We start from the raw sequence: 19,460 nt of genomic DNA, 5'->3' as shown, positions 1-19,460 counted from the left end.
AGGCACTGAGTTTGAAGGTAGGCCATAAAATACATCCACAGGTACACCTCCAATTCAGTACACCTCCTATCAGAAGCTAATTGTCTAAAGGCTTGACATAATTTTCTGGAATTTTCCAAACTGCTTAAAGGCACAGTTAAATGTATGTAAACTTCTGACCCACTGGAATTGTGATATAGTCAATTAAATGTGAAACAATCTGTCTGTAAACAATTGTTGGAAAAATTACTCCTGTCATGCACAAAGTAGATGTCCTAAACAACTTGCCAAAACTATAGTTTGCTCATATGGAGTGGTTGAAAAATTATTTTTAATGACAAACCTAAGTGTATGGAAACATCTGACTTCAAGTGTATTTATAGTATGTTACCTTTAATGGTAACACTTTACAATAAGGTTCCATTTGTTAACATTAGACAAAGGTGCACTCAGTAATTTTTTCCCTCATTAAAAAAAAGTTTAACTCTTAAAGACATGACTTGTAATTTTGAAACATAATGAGCACTCACATAAAATGAAGACTCCAGTCATATCAGTAACCTAATAAAAGCTGTTTTATTCCACATGGAGAGGGTCCGCACATGGGGGCTGCCACATTAGAATCACATGACCATCTGAGAACTACACGCTTAATCTCAGTAATCATCTTGTTATTTGACACTTTCCCCTCATTGATTAAAGTAATCATGGCTGATTGTGAATAGTGAACTTCTACAATGGCATCTGAAACTGAAAACTATTGATTTTGAATGACGCTGCTCCCACGCTGCTAGGTGTCACTGCAAGTCCTAGATGACAAATGCAAAAAAAAATACTGAGTGCACCTTTTAGGTGTCATGAACAATGAACATTTTTAAACACCATTTATTAATCACCTTTTAATTAAAAAAAAATGTATTAGTAAATGTTGAAATTAACATTAACCAAAATTAACAAATGTTGTAAAATTGTTCATTGTTATTCACGTTAGAAAAAATCTAAATCGACTTTTGTTAATAAATGGAACCTTATAGTAAAGTATTAGCCCTTTTATTTTTTGTTTCATGAATTGTTTTTTCATAATTGTTTTTACTGCGGACATTTATCTGAAAAGCAAACAATAGGCTATGTAATAAAAAGTTACCATTATGACAGCTTACCCCAAACATAAACTTACATAAAAGTGTGACAAGTTCAACTAGACCCGATCTCATACACAAACAAATTGCAAAAAGCTGTTTTTCAGTCTACAAAATGTAAAGTGTAGGACAATTGAGTTCACAGACAGGACAGATAGGAATGTTGGATCGCATTTGCATTTTAATGGGACAAAGCAAGAACACGTAATAGTAGATGAACATTCTTTAGAAAAATCCTCAAAACATGAGATCTCAAATCATTCTTAGGCACTGCCTATGTTTTGATCATCGTTTTATTCACCAAATGAAATCAACACAAAATAAGGCAACACAATAGGTCTCGTCTATTAAAACTTCAATGGGCAACAGTGCAAAATTCTGATCCATTCAGGTTTCTTGTCTTAATACTAAACACCATTTAAAAAGTCAATATTTAGATATTATACACAGAATTACTGTCATTCTAACAAAATGTTCAGAATGGATCTTTGCAGTTCTCCCACGAGACTTCTCAGGAAGAACCCATTAAACCGTATGGATCAGCATTTAACAGAGCCGCTAATGATGATGTTCAGATGAAGCCCAAACCCGACCCTCCATCCCACCCACCAGACTACAAAAAAACAAAACAAAAAAAAAAAAGCAAGCAAGCATCCATAATCAACACTTCAAATTTCTTTATATAGCGTCCCAACACTTGAACACAGTTGTTTGGTTATTTACAAACAGAACGGTGTACTGTACTTATAAGCCCTCAAAATAAGTGGAATGCAAAACAATTTAAAATACCTAAAATTTGCGTAACATCAAATTTTTTTGTGAAAACGTATTAATATTGTGCAATATTTATCTGCCGTCAAGGAAAAAAATGTGGCAGTCATCCCTGCAATTGGTTTAGTTAGAGAAATTGAATGTCTAATTAAAAAAATACAACAGTTGACATCCATTTTATTCATTTTATAAACAAAGAAAAAAGGTTTGACATTTCACATGATTCGACGGTGTCATCGCTCCTTTCAAGAAAACAGTTCTGCTTTTAAAATGGCAAGTCCAAAGAAAAAAGGCAAAGCTTCATATATTACAAAATCAGCAGCTGAAATTGCTCTAAAACAAAAAACGCAAAATGGAAAAGTTGCAGTTATTGTTGAATTTTATTTATAGTACTTTTGAGTTTAAAATGGCATAGTCCTCTCCGATTAAGTCCGTCGGACACCAGGCCGATGAACTGTGGATTTATGTGGGTGCGCGTTAATGTGTCTGAATACGTGTGTATCAGGATGTGTTGTTTAATCCCAGTATTGAAAAACTCAAGACTCCGCAATGAGCAAGAACTGCCTCACAGTCCACCTAAACTAAAATTACAGGTGGAGGGGTGGGCCCAAAAAAGAAAAAAAAAATGACACAGCCCCTCCCCATGCCAGGCTTCTTGTTTGGTGGTTGAGAATGAGGGGGTTATGTGTAAATCCCTTCTGCAGCTGCAGTGGAGTGCTAGAGTTGTCCATTGGCACATCAGTGTGTGTGGTATCCTGCAGTGCCCATGCTGGACTGGTTGGCTAGCATGGTCCCATTGACTCCCTGTGCGGGCTCCACCACACCACCGTTACTCACTGCACTGACCCCAGGCCACCCAGCACCAGCCTGTAAATGACTACATAGAGGAAGAAAAAAAAGGCTGTCAGTTAGTGGCAGAGAAAAACTAGCTAGTATTTAGCAGGTACTTTTCATCCCAAGTGACTTCCAGTACACTGAATACTTCATAATGACTGCACAAACACTGAACATCGTCTCACATTTAACTAAAAACCAAATCCCAAACTGGTTTGTTTGGTCATGAACATTAGTGTATGTTGTTTGTGTGTGTGTGTTATCAGATATAGCTGCAAGCAGCAATGGTAACCTGGTAGGTTCAAGTGGCATTGAATTTCAGTGCATGTGCTACAAGATTTTAAGAATTATTCTGATAGCCTGTAAGCACCTAAAATGGAGATAAAGCAATTTATTTTTCAGCACTCACAGGTACACAACCTTTTTTTTTTTTCATGTCTGACTGTTTTAGCGCTAACTACTGTCCGCTAACTACTTCATTTTATGCTACTGGACTCCAGAGAATATGTCTGCATTGGTTTGGTTCTGATCGGGCGAACAGCCTAGGACTAGTTCGCAAAAGTACGAAAAATAGCAAATTGCGGGGAAAAAAAAGGCATGATGGAAATCTTGAACCAATGACTCCAATGATACAAGGCACTTGAGTGTATGGCACACGGTTCAGAAGTAAAGGCCCAAAAAGTATGATTTTTTTGTATCGTTAACTATAGTGCCCCCCACTGGCCGATCGTGTCGAGTCCATGCGAACGTGTAGACTGCTGGAGTACTACCATTCCCCAAAGTTTCAAGTATCTAGGCCTTAAGGTTTGGTCTGCATGATCAGTTTTAGGACAGAAAAATCCTGACAAATACAAAAGGGTTTCAGCACTTCATGCTTGAACCCTATTCATGCTTTGAACATCTTTAATTTTAAAAGAAATCTGCAAAAACAAGCAAAAAAAAAAAAAAAAAATTGTTCATTTTGTAAAAACAAAAATAGCTTGAATTCTCATTGTTGCTCTCGGAGATAATATGAATATACAGCTCAAATATTTGACTTGCACATGTGGGTGGACCTGAAAAGTGATTGGTCAACCTGCTTGGTCATCTCTCTTGCCACAATATCATCCATTAGGATCAGAGTTCATCAATATTTTTAAGTGTCATTTTAGCATTAGCATTTCTTCTAAACATTTGGCAGTTGCATATTTATTGTAACTTTGCCAAAGCGTGTAAAGCAACCAGACAATGGATTTGTTCTATTTGTTTTTTCACTTGCGAAACAAAATCACAACTGAACGCAACACACTGCCCAATTCAAATTGTAAACAAAAAAGCATGATATTTTTAAAAATGTGGTATTTCCAACCTGATAAGCTGGAGAGTCTGCGTGGACAGAACTGCCGTTGCTAGACCCCTAAATTTCATTTTAGCCCCCCTAAAAATCTGTGATCACCTATTTTAAGCTTTCTTACGCCCTAAGTAAACTTTGGTTAGATGTGAACGCTAGGCATCTACGTCCAGGACGCCTCACACAAATTTCATCATCAGCAGAGTGCTCGAGCACTAAACGCGTGCGGCCCGATTTTTTTTTAAATGTGCATACTCTGAACACTGTATGCGCATACGCCTGGAATTATTTGCACTAATTAATGGGTCCATAAGGTGGCAACAATCACAGCTGAGCTGTTGCGGTCATGAAGAAGCGCTAGAAGATTATGTAATCAGCGCTAAACATCAGGAGACGAAGGTGTAAACAACAACAGTAGATGTGCAAGTCAAGAGCACGTGTGTGAGGAGGTCAGGAGAAACCTGCATTTGTATAAAAATGCAATAAAAAGAAATCTTTATGGATCTAAACTCCTACAGAGAACTAGTCCTGTATCTCATAGCACTCATAGCGCACATGCACCAAACGCCTGTGTATGGTCACCCAGTCAAATGAAACCTACTTCGAAAGGTTATTGTTTGACTTTATGTAGAATTTAAAAGTTCAAAAGCCGTAGTATAGGCTATTTTGGGCTTTAAACAGTTTAAACCTTGGCAGCACTGCACTAGTTTGGAGCATGAAACCACTTTAGTCTCTTTTTTTTCCCTGTAAAAACTGACAACAGCTTGAGCAATCGAGCAGGGACAGTGAAGGAGCACATTATTGGTCATCTTGTTTGTGGACAAGTGAGTATAAGCAGGATCTGTTAACTGACAGAATGAGGCGGCATGTAGTTCATTTAGTTAAGTAATCTCGTTCAACAAGGAGAGAAATGGGATGGATGAATTAGGAGTAAAAGTGACCGACAATATTACAATGAATCGACGTAATTGAAACTATTTTTAAGCCAATATCGTTGTCTTATAAGCTTGATAGTCATACACAGCAGTTCAAAAAAATTATAAATATGCTTTGTTGTCATTTATGGGGAAAACAATGATGATAATAATAATGCTTAAACACTCTGCTGAAGTCATTTAGTAGATTGGTAAACACGCACAATTTAATGAAGTATAAATAGAATTGTTTCTGGCGTGAAACTCTCGCTGCTTTATCAATGGTTTAATAACTCAAAACACAAAAGATGTTAATTTTTGCCAACTATTGGTGGAAAGATGTGAATTTCAGATATGGTCACTGAACGAATTGGTGAACTAATCTGATCAAATCTGTTTGGTGAACAGATTCAAAAGACTTGAGTGAAGAGTTAATGACAGACAAAAACATAATCTGGAATTAATTCACACCACTGAATAAATGTGACATTTATTGTAGTAATATAGGATTTTATATAACTTTAGTAGTTGTGAAAGATGAACAATGTTCTATAATTTTGGTTCATAAATGGCAAACACAAGGAGGAATGATTAGGAATCAATAGACAGTTATGATAATATATGTTTTGTCTATATTCTTCAAGTGGTTTCAATTATTTTGCATAACTTTAAGAGTTTATAATAGAAAAGGACAATTTTCTGAATTAGCTATAGCTTGAAAAGAAAAATGCATTTTAAAAAACAAAATTATGCAACAGTGTGGAATAAATTAAAATAATATTCCAGGTTCAATCGACAGGATTTGTGGCATAACGTTGATTACCACAAATCTCGCCTGACCACATGTAATCGTGTCACCCGAGATGCATTGTAATACCAGGAATAAACGTGATCATAACGTTGCATACCACAAACAAAATGATTTCAACTAGTCCCTCCTTTTCTATAAAAAAAAAAAAAGAAAGACAAATTTAGATTACAATGACGCACCAATATTTGGAGCATTTAAAAGGCAGAAATGTGAAGGTTATAATTTTATAAAAGCGCTTACATTCATTCTTCTAGTTAGTACTGTTATTTGAGCTGTAAAGTTGTTTATATTTTCATTGTTACGTCGCTATGGCAACAGTTGTCAAATTGAATATAACATTCCTCAAAAAAGGTTTGTAAGCAATTTTATCACACTAAAATCATGTTAATGCATATCGTTTACATCTTGTGGCTATACTGTTGAAACAGTGAGTATTTTAACGTTTACGAACTGGCCCCATTCACTTCCACTGTAAGTGCCTCACTGTTACCCAGATTTTTCTTTTTTAAAGAAAAAGAGGGATGGGTCTAAATTCGTTTTTGTGGTAATCAACATTACACCACAAATTCTGTCAATTAAACTTAACTGGTATTGAACCCGGAACACTCGTTTAAATGTGCACATCATATAGTGAGGTAGGGTTAGGTTTAGGGGTAAGGTTAACAGTGTAATTAGAGATCTAACTAAACGTAGGTACTTTAAATGCAAGTACAATGTAACAGCATCAATGTACATAATTACATTGTATCATTTGCTTAAGTTCATAGAAGTTAAAGACATCTACTATCAAGTGGGTCCATTGAGATATCAGATGTACCTGCCATTATGTAGAAAATGCATCCATTTCTTGAACAGAAAAATATTATGATTTGGATAGTCACAAATTTAAATCAGCGAGAGTAGATAAAATACTAGTCTTAACAGTTGACAGAAGCTCTTTACAAGACTATTTATTCATACAATGGAATGGAGAGTTGAAGCACGTAAATTACTTACTTGAAGCCTTGTTGGTTCCAGGCCTGTCCGTACACGCCATAAGTGGGTACCTGCCAGCCGTTATGGACATACTGGCTAATTTGTTGTGCGTTGCCGTACCACTGTCCCCACTGACCATATGGCTGTGCGGCGAAGCCAACTTTGTTTTGCTATAAAATCAGAATTACAGAAAGGTTATTTCTACATTTATTTAGAGGAAACGTTGATGTTCAACATAGCCCTAGGACATTCCATCAAGCAATTATTTTGTCTTGGTGGCATTTAGCTGGATTATTTCTAAACACTCACTCAGAGCAAACCATGGGATGAAAACATACTCCTGCTCACCTGGGGTACCTGCACCTGCTGCATGGGGCTGACCATGTCTGTAGTCTCTTTTCCCCAGTAACATTTCACTATGTGACCTTCTACGGACGTGCCATTAACAGACACTATTGCATGAGCTGCGCTTTCATGAGAGTTGAACCTGAAGAGATTGAGAAGAGTTTAATCAGTCCTTATGGTTACGACCTGTAAGTGTTGTGTCTCAGCTTGAATGAACATACCTCACAAATGAGTAGCCTTTGTCTGGGAACACTCGAACTTCCATTATTTGGCCAAAAGGAGAGAAGGTCTGTCTCATGAGTTGTTCTTCGGAAAAAGAAGAGAATGTTAGAAAATATACATTCATCTATCCATTAAAGCATATTTTAAATTTTAATGCGAAATGGATTCATTGAGAGGTTTCCTGCATTGTCACTTTTTTTTGCATGGCAAATGAAATTATATTTTACCCAAGTTGTTTGCGGTGTTAATAGAAATTAATAAGCGACTGTGTACCACAAAATAACAGACAATTAGTAGACAAAACACCTTTTATCATCACTTGCTATACAAGAAAAAAACAAAAGGCAAAACATAATCAAACATGTACTGTTAGGTGCATCCTTTTAATGTTAAATATGGAAATTCTCACCTGTAAGGCCTGTACTGACTCCACCGCAATAGACAGTGCAGTTGCTGGGGCTGGACTGGTTCACTACCTCATCAAACGACAAGTGCTTGGTGTTGGTTGCTAGAACAAATCACAATGAAATACTGATTAATCATGAGAGGTCTTTGTATGAGTTTGTTTGTTTCAATAAACCATCTTGATTATAGCTCTTTCCTTCTTAAAACTTTTAATGAATATGAACTTACTTTCATAGGTGGCTTTGGGTGCTGGGGGTTTTCTCGTAGCCCAGTTAGTCCTGATCTGCCTGCCGCCCAACCACTGGCCACCCATCTGCTGAATTGCATTCTCTGCGTCCTGCCAACAACCAGTGCAACAAGAACATCAGCACATGGCCACAACAGAGACTTCTGGGATTTGAAAGTAGGCCATAAATTTAATTGCACACCCTGACTCTGCTTAATTAAAAACCTGCCTTTCCTGATTTTGGGATTACAACTCACCCATTTGTTGAAGAATGAAACAAAACCGTAGCCTTTAGACTTCCCCGTCGCCATGTCTTTCACAACACGTGCATCACTGTGAAAAGAGCAAATCCACAATCATGCAACATGCAAATAAAACCTCGATTTTTACAAACTTAAGGACGATTCATATAGATTTTTCAGCTTTTAAATGTACTTAACTAAAAGGTAACTTCAAAATTATTCAAATAATGAACTTTTTTGGCCAACACCGATTTTAACAAGAAACCTTTCAGCTTATATTTTAAAATGCAGCCTTTTAAGGTTTAGTATTTGTGCAAGGTTAAATTGCGATTTCAATCTTAATTCAATCAATCATGCAGCATTAATGGACATCATACCGATGTCTCAGAAATCAAAGTCTGCAAGTTTCAAAGTGTTTTGAATGGTTTCCCTTATTGTGTAGCCTACAGGCAAGTTTCGCTTTCACAACTCTTACGCCCGTTTATGGCGTTTTTCTGCCTTAATGCGAGAACGAATACAAATGTAATATTACATGTTCTTAGGAGTGCCAACCCTTCTACATATTGTGGCTATTATTATTTCTGGATTGTGCATTTGAATTCACAAAGTGGGTTACTAATTAATTATATATAAATAAACCATCATTTTTTTCATGCTCATAACCGATATGCCAATGGTTTTAATTTGGTCAATAAATCTTTCTTTATTCAGCCCATTTTTATTAGAATGTAAGGCAACCTGGATAGAGAAATAAAAGATCTATTCATTAGAGAATACAAAGGTGTGCGAAAAAATTGCACCAAACATGTTAGTGCACCACACAGGAAGTTGTCAACAGTGTAAATTTAAAATAAACCAGATGTTCCGAAATAATAGTATAAAATTGCTAAATACTTTTCGGCCAATGTAGGTATGAATGTTTATCTAAACCAAGACTATCTGAAAGTTATCTAGAAATCAATTTCTCATCATTATCATCAAAAGACAGCAATACATCAGTATTCTGCTTCACTGCCATACAACCGTGGTATTTATTGTGACAGATTAATTTGAAAGAAAGAAAAAGGGAAAGGGGGGAAGGGGACCTACACTATGAAGTCCCTAGAAGTCAATGTCCAAACATTCAAAAGGCAAGGTAGCTACACCTTGTGAACAACATACAACCCAATCGCTGGGTACCGTATGAAAGCAAGGCAGCATCAGCCAGACAGCTTCCTTGCAGCTTTCACTGCCCGAGCATCATAATAATCTTGACCGGTTTCCTGCCATTTCCGCTAGAATCTCTAAAATCAATTTCTAGATATAATCAAGTTTATCTTGAAAGTACTCATCGTATATCAAACAATTTGTATGTATAATCATAAACCCCAGCAGACAGAGTCCAGACATTCAGTTTAGAAAAGGAAACGAACTTGGTTCATTGAAAAAAAACGCTGTGAAACCTGCAGACTTTGACCTCTGAGACATTGGTATGGTAACCATTAAGGCTGCACAATTGATTGAATTAAGACTGAAATCACAATACTGCCTTACGTGACTATTACCAAACTGCAAAAGGCTGCGTTTTAAAATCTGAAAGTCTGCATTAACCACTAAAGTCAGTACTGTGAGAGCGTGCGGCACCTAGAAGTGGGAAAAAAAAAAAATCTCGATATGTTAAAGTATTGTGATATTGTATCGATATTTGCACGTTAAATATCAATATTATTATTTACATTTTTCTTTTGTGTATTGAAACTGTGCTGTAATGAATAATGTTTTTAAAGTGTTCAGGTTGCTATTGTATTAATAAATTGTATAATTTATTTTTAGAAACACTAGCTACATTAACCTAACCACAGAAATAAGGAGCCAGTATGGTCTAATATGCTTATGGTTTGCATTGTATATAGATATTGGGAAAGAAACTGGCCTTGTTTTGTAAACTGGCACTTTTATATGCATTTGGTCATTTGGAAACAGTTCTCTTAAATATAAGATTATCGATATAATGTCGTGTCCCCAGTTACCTTGTGATTCCCACCCCTAGCGGCGCCTTCTAGTGGGTATTTGCGGACACAATGAACAGCGCAGCAATATGAAATGATAAAGGATTACCATTACCATTCAACCTGCAAAGTTTGTCAAAATGATTGCTTCACAAATGTTGGCTTTTGATGAAGTGAACTTGACACAAGTCACAGATCAAAGCAAATAATTAGCGATATCTCTCAATCCTCATAGTAAAAGGAGCGGTGAGTGTTTGATTCTCTGATTTAAATCCTACCCAGGTGGTTTGATATGAAGCGCCCGTAACTGTCCCGTCCTTAATGCTTTATTATTGGGGTATTTAAAGAAAAGGAGAATATTTTGTTCAACGAGCACAACGCCAAGGCGAGTTATGGTCTGATTAAGGTGTAGACTAAACATGCATGCTGGACTAAGTCAGCTACAATCACACTGGAAATATTACCGGCTTCCTTTCACATGAGTTCCTGACATGAAGAGCCATCAGTCTCCATGTTGTTAACCTATGTTACGTACATTTGGAGTGCACACGCATGTGCAGCTGATCAGATTAGGGGCAGCATCAAGCCAAGCGCTATGAACACCTTTTTTCCTCTTTCTTATTCAGCCTTTGGTGGACTGACAACATATCCAACTAGAGCATTAGCTAATATTTTTATGTAAAACCTTAATTTAACAAAAAATAGAGTCAAAACTAGTGCCCGACCGATATAATGGTCGGCGGATATTAGCCTTTCACCGATATATCAGTATCGGCGTATATGTTTACCGATATGCGCAGATATAAAAACTTTTTTTTCAGAACACATAATGCAGAAAACAATGCTTTTGAATTGGTGTCATAATGTAGTTTGTCCAGCAGAGCGCACTCCAACTCCACTGTTTACAGAGCTGAACTGACGGTGGCTCTGCAGTCAGGGCGGAGTTAAACGGTGTCTTCTCGGTAAGTTGCTAACTAGTTTGTGAAAAACATACTGAAAAGTTAATAAAAAATGACACCATCATTTTCCCTTTTCAATATTACTAATATAACGTTAACCCTGTCCCTGACAACCATGTCACTCATGTCTGTTTGCTGTTAGCCAGCTATAGTTTGTCAGTGCAGTCAGTAATGTAGCAGATTGAAAGGTAAACATCAGAGCATCTTTTTGCAGCTCAGCAGACAACAGTGCAGCGGTGGATTGTGTCTGTTGAGTGTTGATTTTACGCTACGCTGTTACCTAGTCGGTGAGACGCTGGTCCATCTTTTAATATCCGTGACAACGAGCTTATAGCTAACTAGCTAACCATGTAGCTACTTTCATTGCTTGTCAGCTGAGTGGAAGCTAATGTGTAAACGTATTCACCAAACTGTTTTGTTCAGGATTCACAGTTTGGTACCCCTTCAACCGAGCAATTCCAGTCGTTGCCTTTATAAAATGTAATATTTAGAAGTCTGGTTTTCCACCGTTGAAAGTTTCCCCTGAACTTGTATAGCAGAATACGGTGTAACGCCGCTGCCGCTGTTTTTCTCTTGTCTCGGCAGGTGTAAATGCTTCTTGTTTTACAACCTGCCAATAATTGACTGAAATTACTGATGTTTATTTAGTTATTTATTTTATTTATTCTTTATTTTAATGGTCAGCATTTGACTGATACTAAACATACAGTACTGATTTTTATTAAGCTATTTATTGTATTTTTATTTATTCTTTATTTTCTCAGTGTTCATTTCTAGAATTTGTTGACAATGTATAATAATAATAATATCAAATATTGTTTCATAAAAATATTTGTTTCAGAAATCAGCCTTCTGAGTACCTTTGCATAGTCATATCGGTGCAAAATCCACATAAAAAAGGTCTGTTTTCATTTCAGCTCAAATTAACTATATCGGTCACCATATCGGTAATCTGTGAATTTTCCCCCTCTAAAATCAGTATCGGTCTCTAGTCAAAACATGCATTTGAATAAAACAATTAAGTAAAATAAAAATCACCCAGCCCTACAAGAAGTTTCCAACACTTTTTAATCAATGAATCTCCATGACCTTATTTATTGTTTGTGAATGGATGGGGACTGCTTGGACAAGACATTGATTCAGACTGGATTAACTAATGAATGATTCAGACCAATTTGTGAATCAGTTTAACCATTCATTAAATAAACGACTCAGAACGCCTTGCTGACAAACCACAGGCTACATCACTATGGCTTGCAAACAAATTTCACACTACACAAAGAGCCATATATAGCTGACAAATATTTCACAAAAAATATTTTTAAGATTTAAGCATTTCAATTTCATAAGAAATGTTATCAAATTCAAGTAATCTTTAATAAAATTAAAAACCCTTTAGGCATTTTAAGTTTAATGTAGCCAAATTCTTTTTTTTTTTTTTAAATTACACAATTTAAATTGATGTAAATTTGTTATGAAACTGAAATGCGTAAATCTTAAAAATATGCTACATTTCTTGTGTACAGTGGAGCATACACAGAAAAATTTATATTTGTAACAGAAATTTTACTTAAGACTGCTATTTCTAGATTTTCATGACCATGGGAATCCTCCAAAATGATGACAAAATGTGCTTTTTTTGAATGGGGGGAAAAAGTTATATTTCTTGCAAGACAGCTGTGCCCACTTCTTTAAGATCATGAGTATTTTTGTAAGCGTATTACTGAGAGTCAAGGGCATGAATGCATTTGCATGTATAACAAAATACAGCTACCTACTGTATTAAAAATCGGGTCATTTTAAAAACCCATTTTAAGGGTTAACAAGGTTTGTTTTGATGTCAAAACTATTACACAGCCAGACAAATGCATATTGGTGTCAGAACACTGAAAAAGGTGTTTACATGGAAAGTGAAATCGTGGTATTAAGCATTAACCTTGGCAAGACAGTTAATAACTGGGTTTCAGTTAAATTATTAATGGCCTTGCCAGGTTGTGTAAACACTTTAAACAGCAGTCAATCAGTATTAGATTGTACATTGAAATGCACTCAATGACCCAAAAAGCTACATAAAATCTCATTGTAGGAATTTCATTTATTCAAATTGCATCATGCCGTTTCACTTACGATATCCTTCCAAATGGTGCAAAGGCAGCTCTGATGTCATCAGTGGTGATTTCTGGGCTAAGGTCTCCAACAAAGACGTGAAAGTGATCTGAAAAATATCCAAGAATCACTTGAATTCTCACGCATCTCTAAAGACATAACAGCTGGTGAATCACTAAGTTTGTTATATTAGAGATCTACACTGAACTGCTAGTTCATAATAGCTTACAGACATATAAAGTGTATAAATAAAAACTCACTGGTTGTGTCTTTTTTCTGGCTGCTTGGTGAGGTAGCCCAGTTGACTTTTACCTCCTACGACATAGGGGTCAGGAGGGCAGGGCAGAAAGTTTGAGAAAAAGGTTAGAAATGAAGAAGACATGACCAAGGTGCTGCTTTCTACTTAGCCGTAACTCCTTTTACACAGTAAATGTACAGTAGAGAGGAGGGAGACCTGACGATACTAAGAATTCACACTTCACTGTCCTATTGAGCACTTATTTGAATAGGAAAAAAAATCTTGGTAGTAAAAAGGTCCAAATAACAAGGGACTTACAAAACAAGTGAAATTACCAACTTGTATTACTCCTCAAATGGTCCTTCATTACCTGTTGAGGATAAAATATTTTGAACTGAATGGGCACAAGAATCTTGAGAATTTGCCTCTAATGTATAATTTATAAAGGACTTGAAGATTTCTACATGTTTAAAGGGGAAATTAGGGATATTTGTGAGAAGGTGACATGACTATGAGTGAATGTGGCTGATGTTTTATACTTTTCTCAGTCTTACACACAGGATGGTTGATGTGGTAATCCATTTCAATAAGTGTAAAATTCTCATCTAACCAAGGACATTGAAAGGTTAAGTCTATGCCACAAAGGTGGATCAAGAACTATTTTCACAAAACATTATTATAGGTAATCTGAATAAGAAATCATGATATGCGCATGAACTGAGCATGAACAGTAAAGAATCTCAGGTCAACATGACAAGCCTGTCAAAATCTCCCTCCGTTCACATTGTACATCCAGGTTACAAGGCTGATGTTGACCTCAGAGTCACAGGTTTAAGTAAAGTGAAATATATGTTACATGAAACATTATGTGCTTAGTCTGCAGATCATTTTATTTACCCCACCCTCCCGCCCCAGCCCAACTCACCCTGTAGATACGATAGCTTACCTTACCCATTATTTTACGCCCGTTCATGGCTGCGAGGGAGGACGCTGCGTGCCTATGTTCAAAGAACTCCACGAAGCAGTATGGATCGTTACCTGCCGTCTAAAGCAAAAATGTGATTAGACTTAAAAGGAACATTATGAAATACAAATAAAATCCAGACATACACATACGGCTTAGTTTAAGATAGCATACACTGAAGGAAAAAAAGTGGGAAACGCAGGTTGTTCGATTTACTAAATCATTTTATTTATGATCTACACAACAAAACTGTGTTTCTCTTCTAAACTTGTTTTCTTTGCTTTCGATAAATGAAATTCACCAAAAAGTACACTTTTTTTTTGCTTCCAGCAAGCTTTGCATGGACTTGACAGAGTAAAAATGTTAAGTGTTTTTTTATGCACTTTTGAGCAAGATAAGAAAACAGAGAGACTTAATAGTGTGTAATGTTGTTATTTTGGGATTTAGAACCGATTTTGAATACGCCATTGTGGTGAAGAATTGAGCTTTTGTTTAGGTTGAGAAAGGGTCCACACCATACTGTATGTTGCTTTACTCAAGTAGCACATACTACTTAGCATGCTAATGAAAGTTATTGCTAGCTAAAAGTTAGCTAACTAGGATAACAACATAAGTCAGTATGACAAAATATACTATGTAAAACTGAAGAAATGAATCGTGTTAAGAACACTTTAAAAATCACTTTGAGGCTACTTCATTAGGTAATTTAAAAATAGCTTTATTCAATCATGTTGAAATTACGTCAACAAATTGTGTTTTCTGACAAAGAACAGATGAGCTAAACCAAGAGGAAAAGATATGTTGATGTAACTTAATTGATTCATGTGGAACCGATGTACATGATTAAATCATGTAAACTCAAATAATTTTTTTTTGTGTAGTAATTGACACTCCAAATGAATGTACTACTTACATCCATAATCATTTTACAGCTCTTGCAGGGGCCAATTTGACCAAAAAGCTGCACAATAAGGGCCTCGGTCACATCCCGTGACAGGTTTCCAACATACCTGCAAAAAATGAGAACATTGAGAGGCCGACCAGCTGAAAACAAGAAACATTTATTGACATCAGTGATTTTAGTTACTCAAATTCGTTATATTGTGCCCACGTGTGCCATCTCTAACTATTTGAGTTACAGTAAACAATCTAATCTACATTAATTACAATGGAATTAGGTTGGTTAGAGGACACGTGGACTATTGCTTAACCTTAAACCCCACAGTTAGTCATCCAGTAATGAGCTGCTTTTAATCTCGTGTACATCTTTGAAACAAAGAAATGAGAGAAGAGCGATCACACAGCCTGCGCCCTATCAGCAACAAAAGCGGGTTTAAAACAGTAAAATATAACTCGCCTAGCATTTTATATGTTAGCTTTTTTATTTATAATCTCTATTTTCACGCTTCCTGCATGTCATGCGTGTGCACAGAGCACTGCATTTATTCATATAATACGCGTTGGAAACACGCCAGTGAATAAACTAGACTGGCTCTTTGTCTCAATGTAACGACAATGAGCTTTCAGTAAGTACCAAGCAACTTCACATAGACAGCAGAGTGTGTGTGTGTGTGTGTTAGCGGCCCTTCAACGGGCCTGCAGTTTTTATCCAAATAAATAACCAACGCGCGGACTATGCGGTGCTTTGAAACCACACAACTGAACGTTGTTCTCAAGAGACAAACACAGACTGAATCTCACAGTCCAGCAATAAGAGCTTTTGTTTGAGAGGAACAGAATGTACACGTCTGCTTTGTATTTGTACATCGTTATTCCTACCATTACACTCAATGCTTTTAACAGAGAAAATATAACGGCTGTGTTTTAGACAAAAAGATGGATGGACAGCGCTTCTTCTTCAGCTGATCTGAAGTTGTTTGTCTAAAGTCTTGGCGTACAATGGGGATGAATACGTACAGAGTCTTGGGCTGCTCGTCGTCCATCATGTTTCCCCGATCGAATTAAGACACCGAACCCTGAGAGAAAATCCTCTTGTGTCGATTTTGAGATGATCCTGAGTTCCGCGGTGTCTCGGTATTTCCCGTGTTGTTGCTCTCTCTGTTCTACACCAAACGGGTTGTAATGAGAGTAAACGTGAAATGCCGCCTCGGCTGATTGCAGTAATGAACAATAGAAAAGCGACATAAGATGGCGGAGGAACCGGACCGGAAATGGAAGTGCGCGTGCGCACACGAACTAAAAAAGCGCACCAAGACAGATTTGAGAAGACGTTTGAGCTCAGTACAGCATATTAAAATTATTTTTATTTTTACTAACTGCGTTTAAGAAAAGCATATCAGAAACGTGATTTATTTGTATGGCGAAAATCATGTGCGCCGCCCGGGAATCGAACCCGGGTCGCAAGAATGGGAATCTTGCATGATACCACTACACCAGCGGCGCCGTGATGAATACACTCAGGAAAGGCCATTTAAAAGGCATCATTGGCTAACCTTACCTTCTCTGAAATAATATGAAATGGTTTGCTTCTATATTGTTTTACAAATTTCTTAGAAAAAATATTTGCATTTTTAAATAGCCTGAAAACAACTCTAGTCAACCTCGTCTGGTACACGACTTCTATGACATTTACAGTTATTCATGTTTATTTTTTTACTCATTTTGTTTTCTCTGGTCAAGCATTAGTGCAAGGCCTAACAAGTGTGCAAAAAACCAAAATAAGAAATTGACCATTTAAATAATTTAGAAAGACTGTTTGTCCCTTGATTTCATGTCATTGGTGTTATCAATGTTAAAAACTCAAAAAGTTGTGGGGAAAGAAAACTTCAAAGGTCAAAGTTCAGAGAAAGAATAGGCTGCTCAAATGTTGAAAGCAGTATTAACTTTCATTTTAAAGGTCTTTTTTTCACATGGTTCATTTAAATATGTCACTGGTGTTACATTGTTTAATGTTCGTGTGAAAGATTTGTATTTAAAACACTTGATTTAATGGTATGATTTACTGATTTTATTCTAATCAGTTGTATATGTTTTGTGATGTTATTGACACCATCTTAGAAAATGTATCTTTTAAGAGAATTTGTCACTGGTGTTATAACCCTTGCTTCATTCCTGAAACAAAATTGAATAAAATAAAGAACAATCAAGTTTTAAGTAATTAATTTTATTAATAAAAAATAATGTCAATGTAAAAAAAAAAAACATTGTTATGTGCAAAAACTGGACTGAACAGAATTTAAAGTTTCAATATTTGTAAGTCAGAAAGTAAAGACTGTTTTTTTTATTTTTATTTTTATTTTTTTAGCTTTTTGTGAGACTCGGTTGACCACGTCAGTATGCCAATACTCAAAATTCTTATTAAACATTATTTGGAAATAGTTTCTCAGTCACATCAAGATGATTTAAAAAACAAAACAAAAGAACCCAAAACTGGAAGAAATGCCAAACGTGTCAGGAGATATCTGCAAAGATTCATTACAAATTATTATTATTATTATTATTATTATTGCTACATTAAAGCCTAACTGAATACATGAAATTCATCAGTTCATATTTTAGTTGAATGTATGTCTTCAATACAACGCGTTAATTATGCTGTTCTGTTTTGTGTACCACAATAGATGATATAATCCATACAGTGATACAAACATTTAAATGCTTTCCTTTTTTCTGTAGTTCATAAATGTGTTTCTGGGTCAAACTGACCCAAAATCAGGTCACTTATGGTGTTGAAATCCTCTATTCTGTCCAGGATTGTTGCTGGAACATACATTTAGTGAATACTAGATCTCAAAACCACCCGAAACCTACAAATACATTCACTTTTTTAAAATCCTGTCTTGCAGAAACCCCTTTGAAATAACACAGCGCTTCATTGAAAAATAGATACAAGCACAGGCTCCAATGAGCAGGAACAGCTTCTCGATCCATACAAGGTAGTAAACAGTTGTGTCCACACTGGTAAAAGCTAGTCAGTATACTGCATGAGTAATAAAATGAAAATTGATGCATTTCTCTGTGTTGCCACAAAGTGGAGACAAATGTACATAAATGATAAGCACTCAGGTAAACTTGGCCAATTCTCTCTTTGTCCTCAGCACCGTGCTGGATTCAGATCTATTGGTGAAAGCAAACATGTTGATCCCCTTGTAGCCTTGATAGAGATTCTCTTTGCAATGAAATGTCAGTTTCTCTACCATAATAATATATTCATAATAAGAGTCAAAACGTATGTCATGTGTTGACTGCATCATTGAGAGTATACCCTGGCGGTAGTACAGTGATGTTATCATTGATTATTACTACTGAACTTTGATATTTGCCATGCTACTGAATGATTACAGAATTCATGCATGATGATATTTACAATATTTATCACAACCATGGTACCTTCTGTTAGTGTGTCCAACTAGGAAGAATTATGCCCATGACTTTGCTCAGATTCATTGGACGTCCTGGTTGTGTCATTGGACCATGCACCCATGCATGCAGATCAGATCCCTGTGCTGTTCCACCTCAGAGAGTCAATCCAGTATTTCATGAGTTCTCACACAACTCTGACGGATCACCCAAAGTCTTGTGAGATGAAGATGCTTCAGGTATAAACACAATATAAATATTACTACATATACAGTAGGTGATTCTTTAACTAATGGTATTTTTTACCTGGTTTGTCCCCCATTTTGTACACGTTTTTCTACATACAGTAAACATGCAATAGACAAACTGCTTCAACTGCTTTCATGCATCTCATGCTGCTTTTAAAAGACATGTTGTCAAGTAATTGTCATGTGTATTTTGTTAATTCATGTTTTTCATGTTTTTTATTTTGAAAAGTTTATTTCTAGATCCTGTTTCATGTCATGTGTTCCCTAGTCATGTGATGTCCTGTTTTCCCTCCATGTTCATTGTCTTGTTATCTTGTTTAGAGTTCTGTTTGTTCATTGGTTATCTTTGTCATATGTTCTCCCATGTCCAAGTATTTAAGCCCTCATGTTCACCATTGTCCTTTGTCAAGTATTGAATGTTTATGTATCGTTGTCGGTTCTATG

The 19,460-nt window shown here is 36.2% G+C and overlaps 1 protein-coding gene and 1 non-coding gene across 2 annotated transcripts; both read right to left on the bottom strand.

Annotated features, from left to right (window-relative positions):
• Window positions 1-1,013: 1,013 nt before the first annotated feature.
• Window positions 1,014-16,621, bottom strand: LOC127426928 (cytotoxic granule associated RNA binding protein TIA1-like). Its single transcript, XM_051674106.1, has 12 exons — window positions 16,366-16,621; window positions 15,362-15,458; window positions 14,431-14,529; window positions 13,507-13,561; window positions 13,268-13,355; window positions 8,209-8,284; window positions 7,954-8,062; window positions 7,730-7,828; window positions 7,320-7,404; window positions 7,102-7,240; window positions 6,775-6,923; window positions 1,014-2,766 (listed from the first exon to the last, which is right to left on the bottom strand). Exons 1-12 carry the CDS (start codon window positions 16,392-16,394, stop codon window positions 2,628-2,630), a joined length of 1,164 nt encoding a protein of 387 aa, XP_051530066.1. The 5' UTR covers window positions 16,395-16,621; the 3' UTR covers window positions 1,014-2,627.
• Window positions 16,622-16,780: 159 nt separating this feature from the next.
• Window positions 16,781-16,851, bottom strand: trnag-ccc (transfer RNA glycine (anticodon CCC)). Its single transcript has one exon. It is a non-coding gene; the product is annotated as a tRNA-Gly (tRNA).
• Window positions 16,852-19,460: the final 2,609 nt, after the last annotated feature.

The sequence above is a fragment of the Myxocyprinus asiaticus genome, chromosome 3, assembly GCF_019703515.2.
Source record: "Myxocyprinus asiaticus isolate MX2 ecotype Aquarium Trade chromosome 3, UBuf_Myxa_2, whole genome shotgun sequence".
In the NCBI taxonomy this organism is placed as follows: Eukaryota; Metazoa; Chordata; class Actinopteri; order Cypriniformes; family Catostomidae; genus Myxocyprinus; species Myxocyprinus asiaticus.
This window is presented reverse-complemented; position numbering and strand designations above follow the sequence as displayed.

Bases quoted from the DNA above. Each gene is read 5' to 3' on its own strand.
- LOC127426928 (XM_051674106.1), bottom strand. From the start codon at position 16,394: ATGATGGACGACGAGCAGCCCAAGACTCT. The intron at 15,459-16,365 runs GTACGTATTCAT...CATTTTTTGCAG, and splicing joins GACGAGCAGCCCAAGACTCT to GTATGTTGGAAACCTGTCAC. The intron at 7,241-7,319 runs GTATGTTCATTC...CAATCTCTTCAG, and splicing joins AAAGGCTACTCATTTGTGAG to GTTCAACTCTCATGAAAGCG.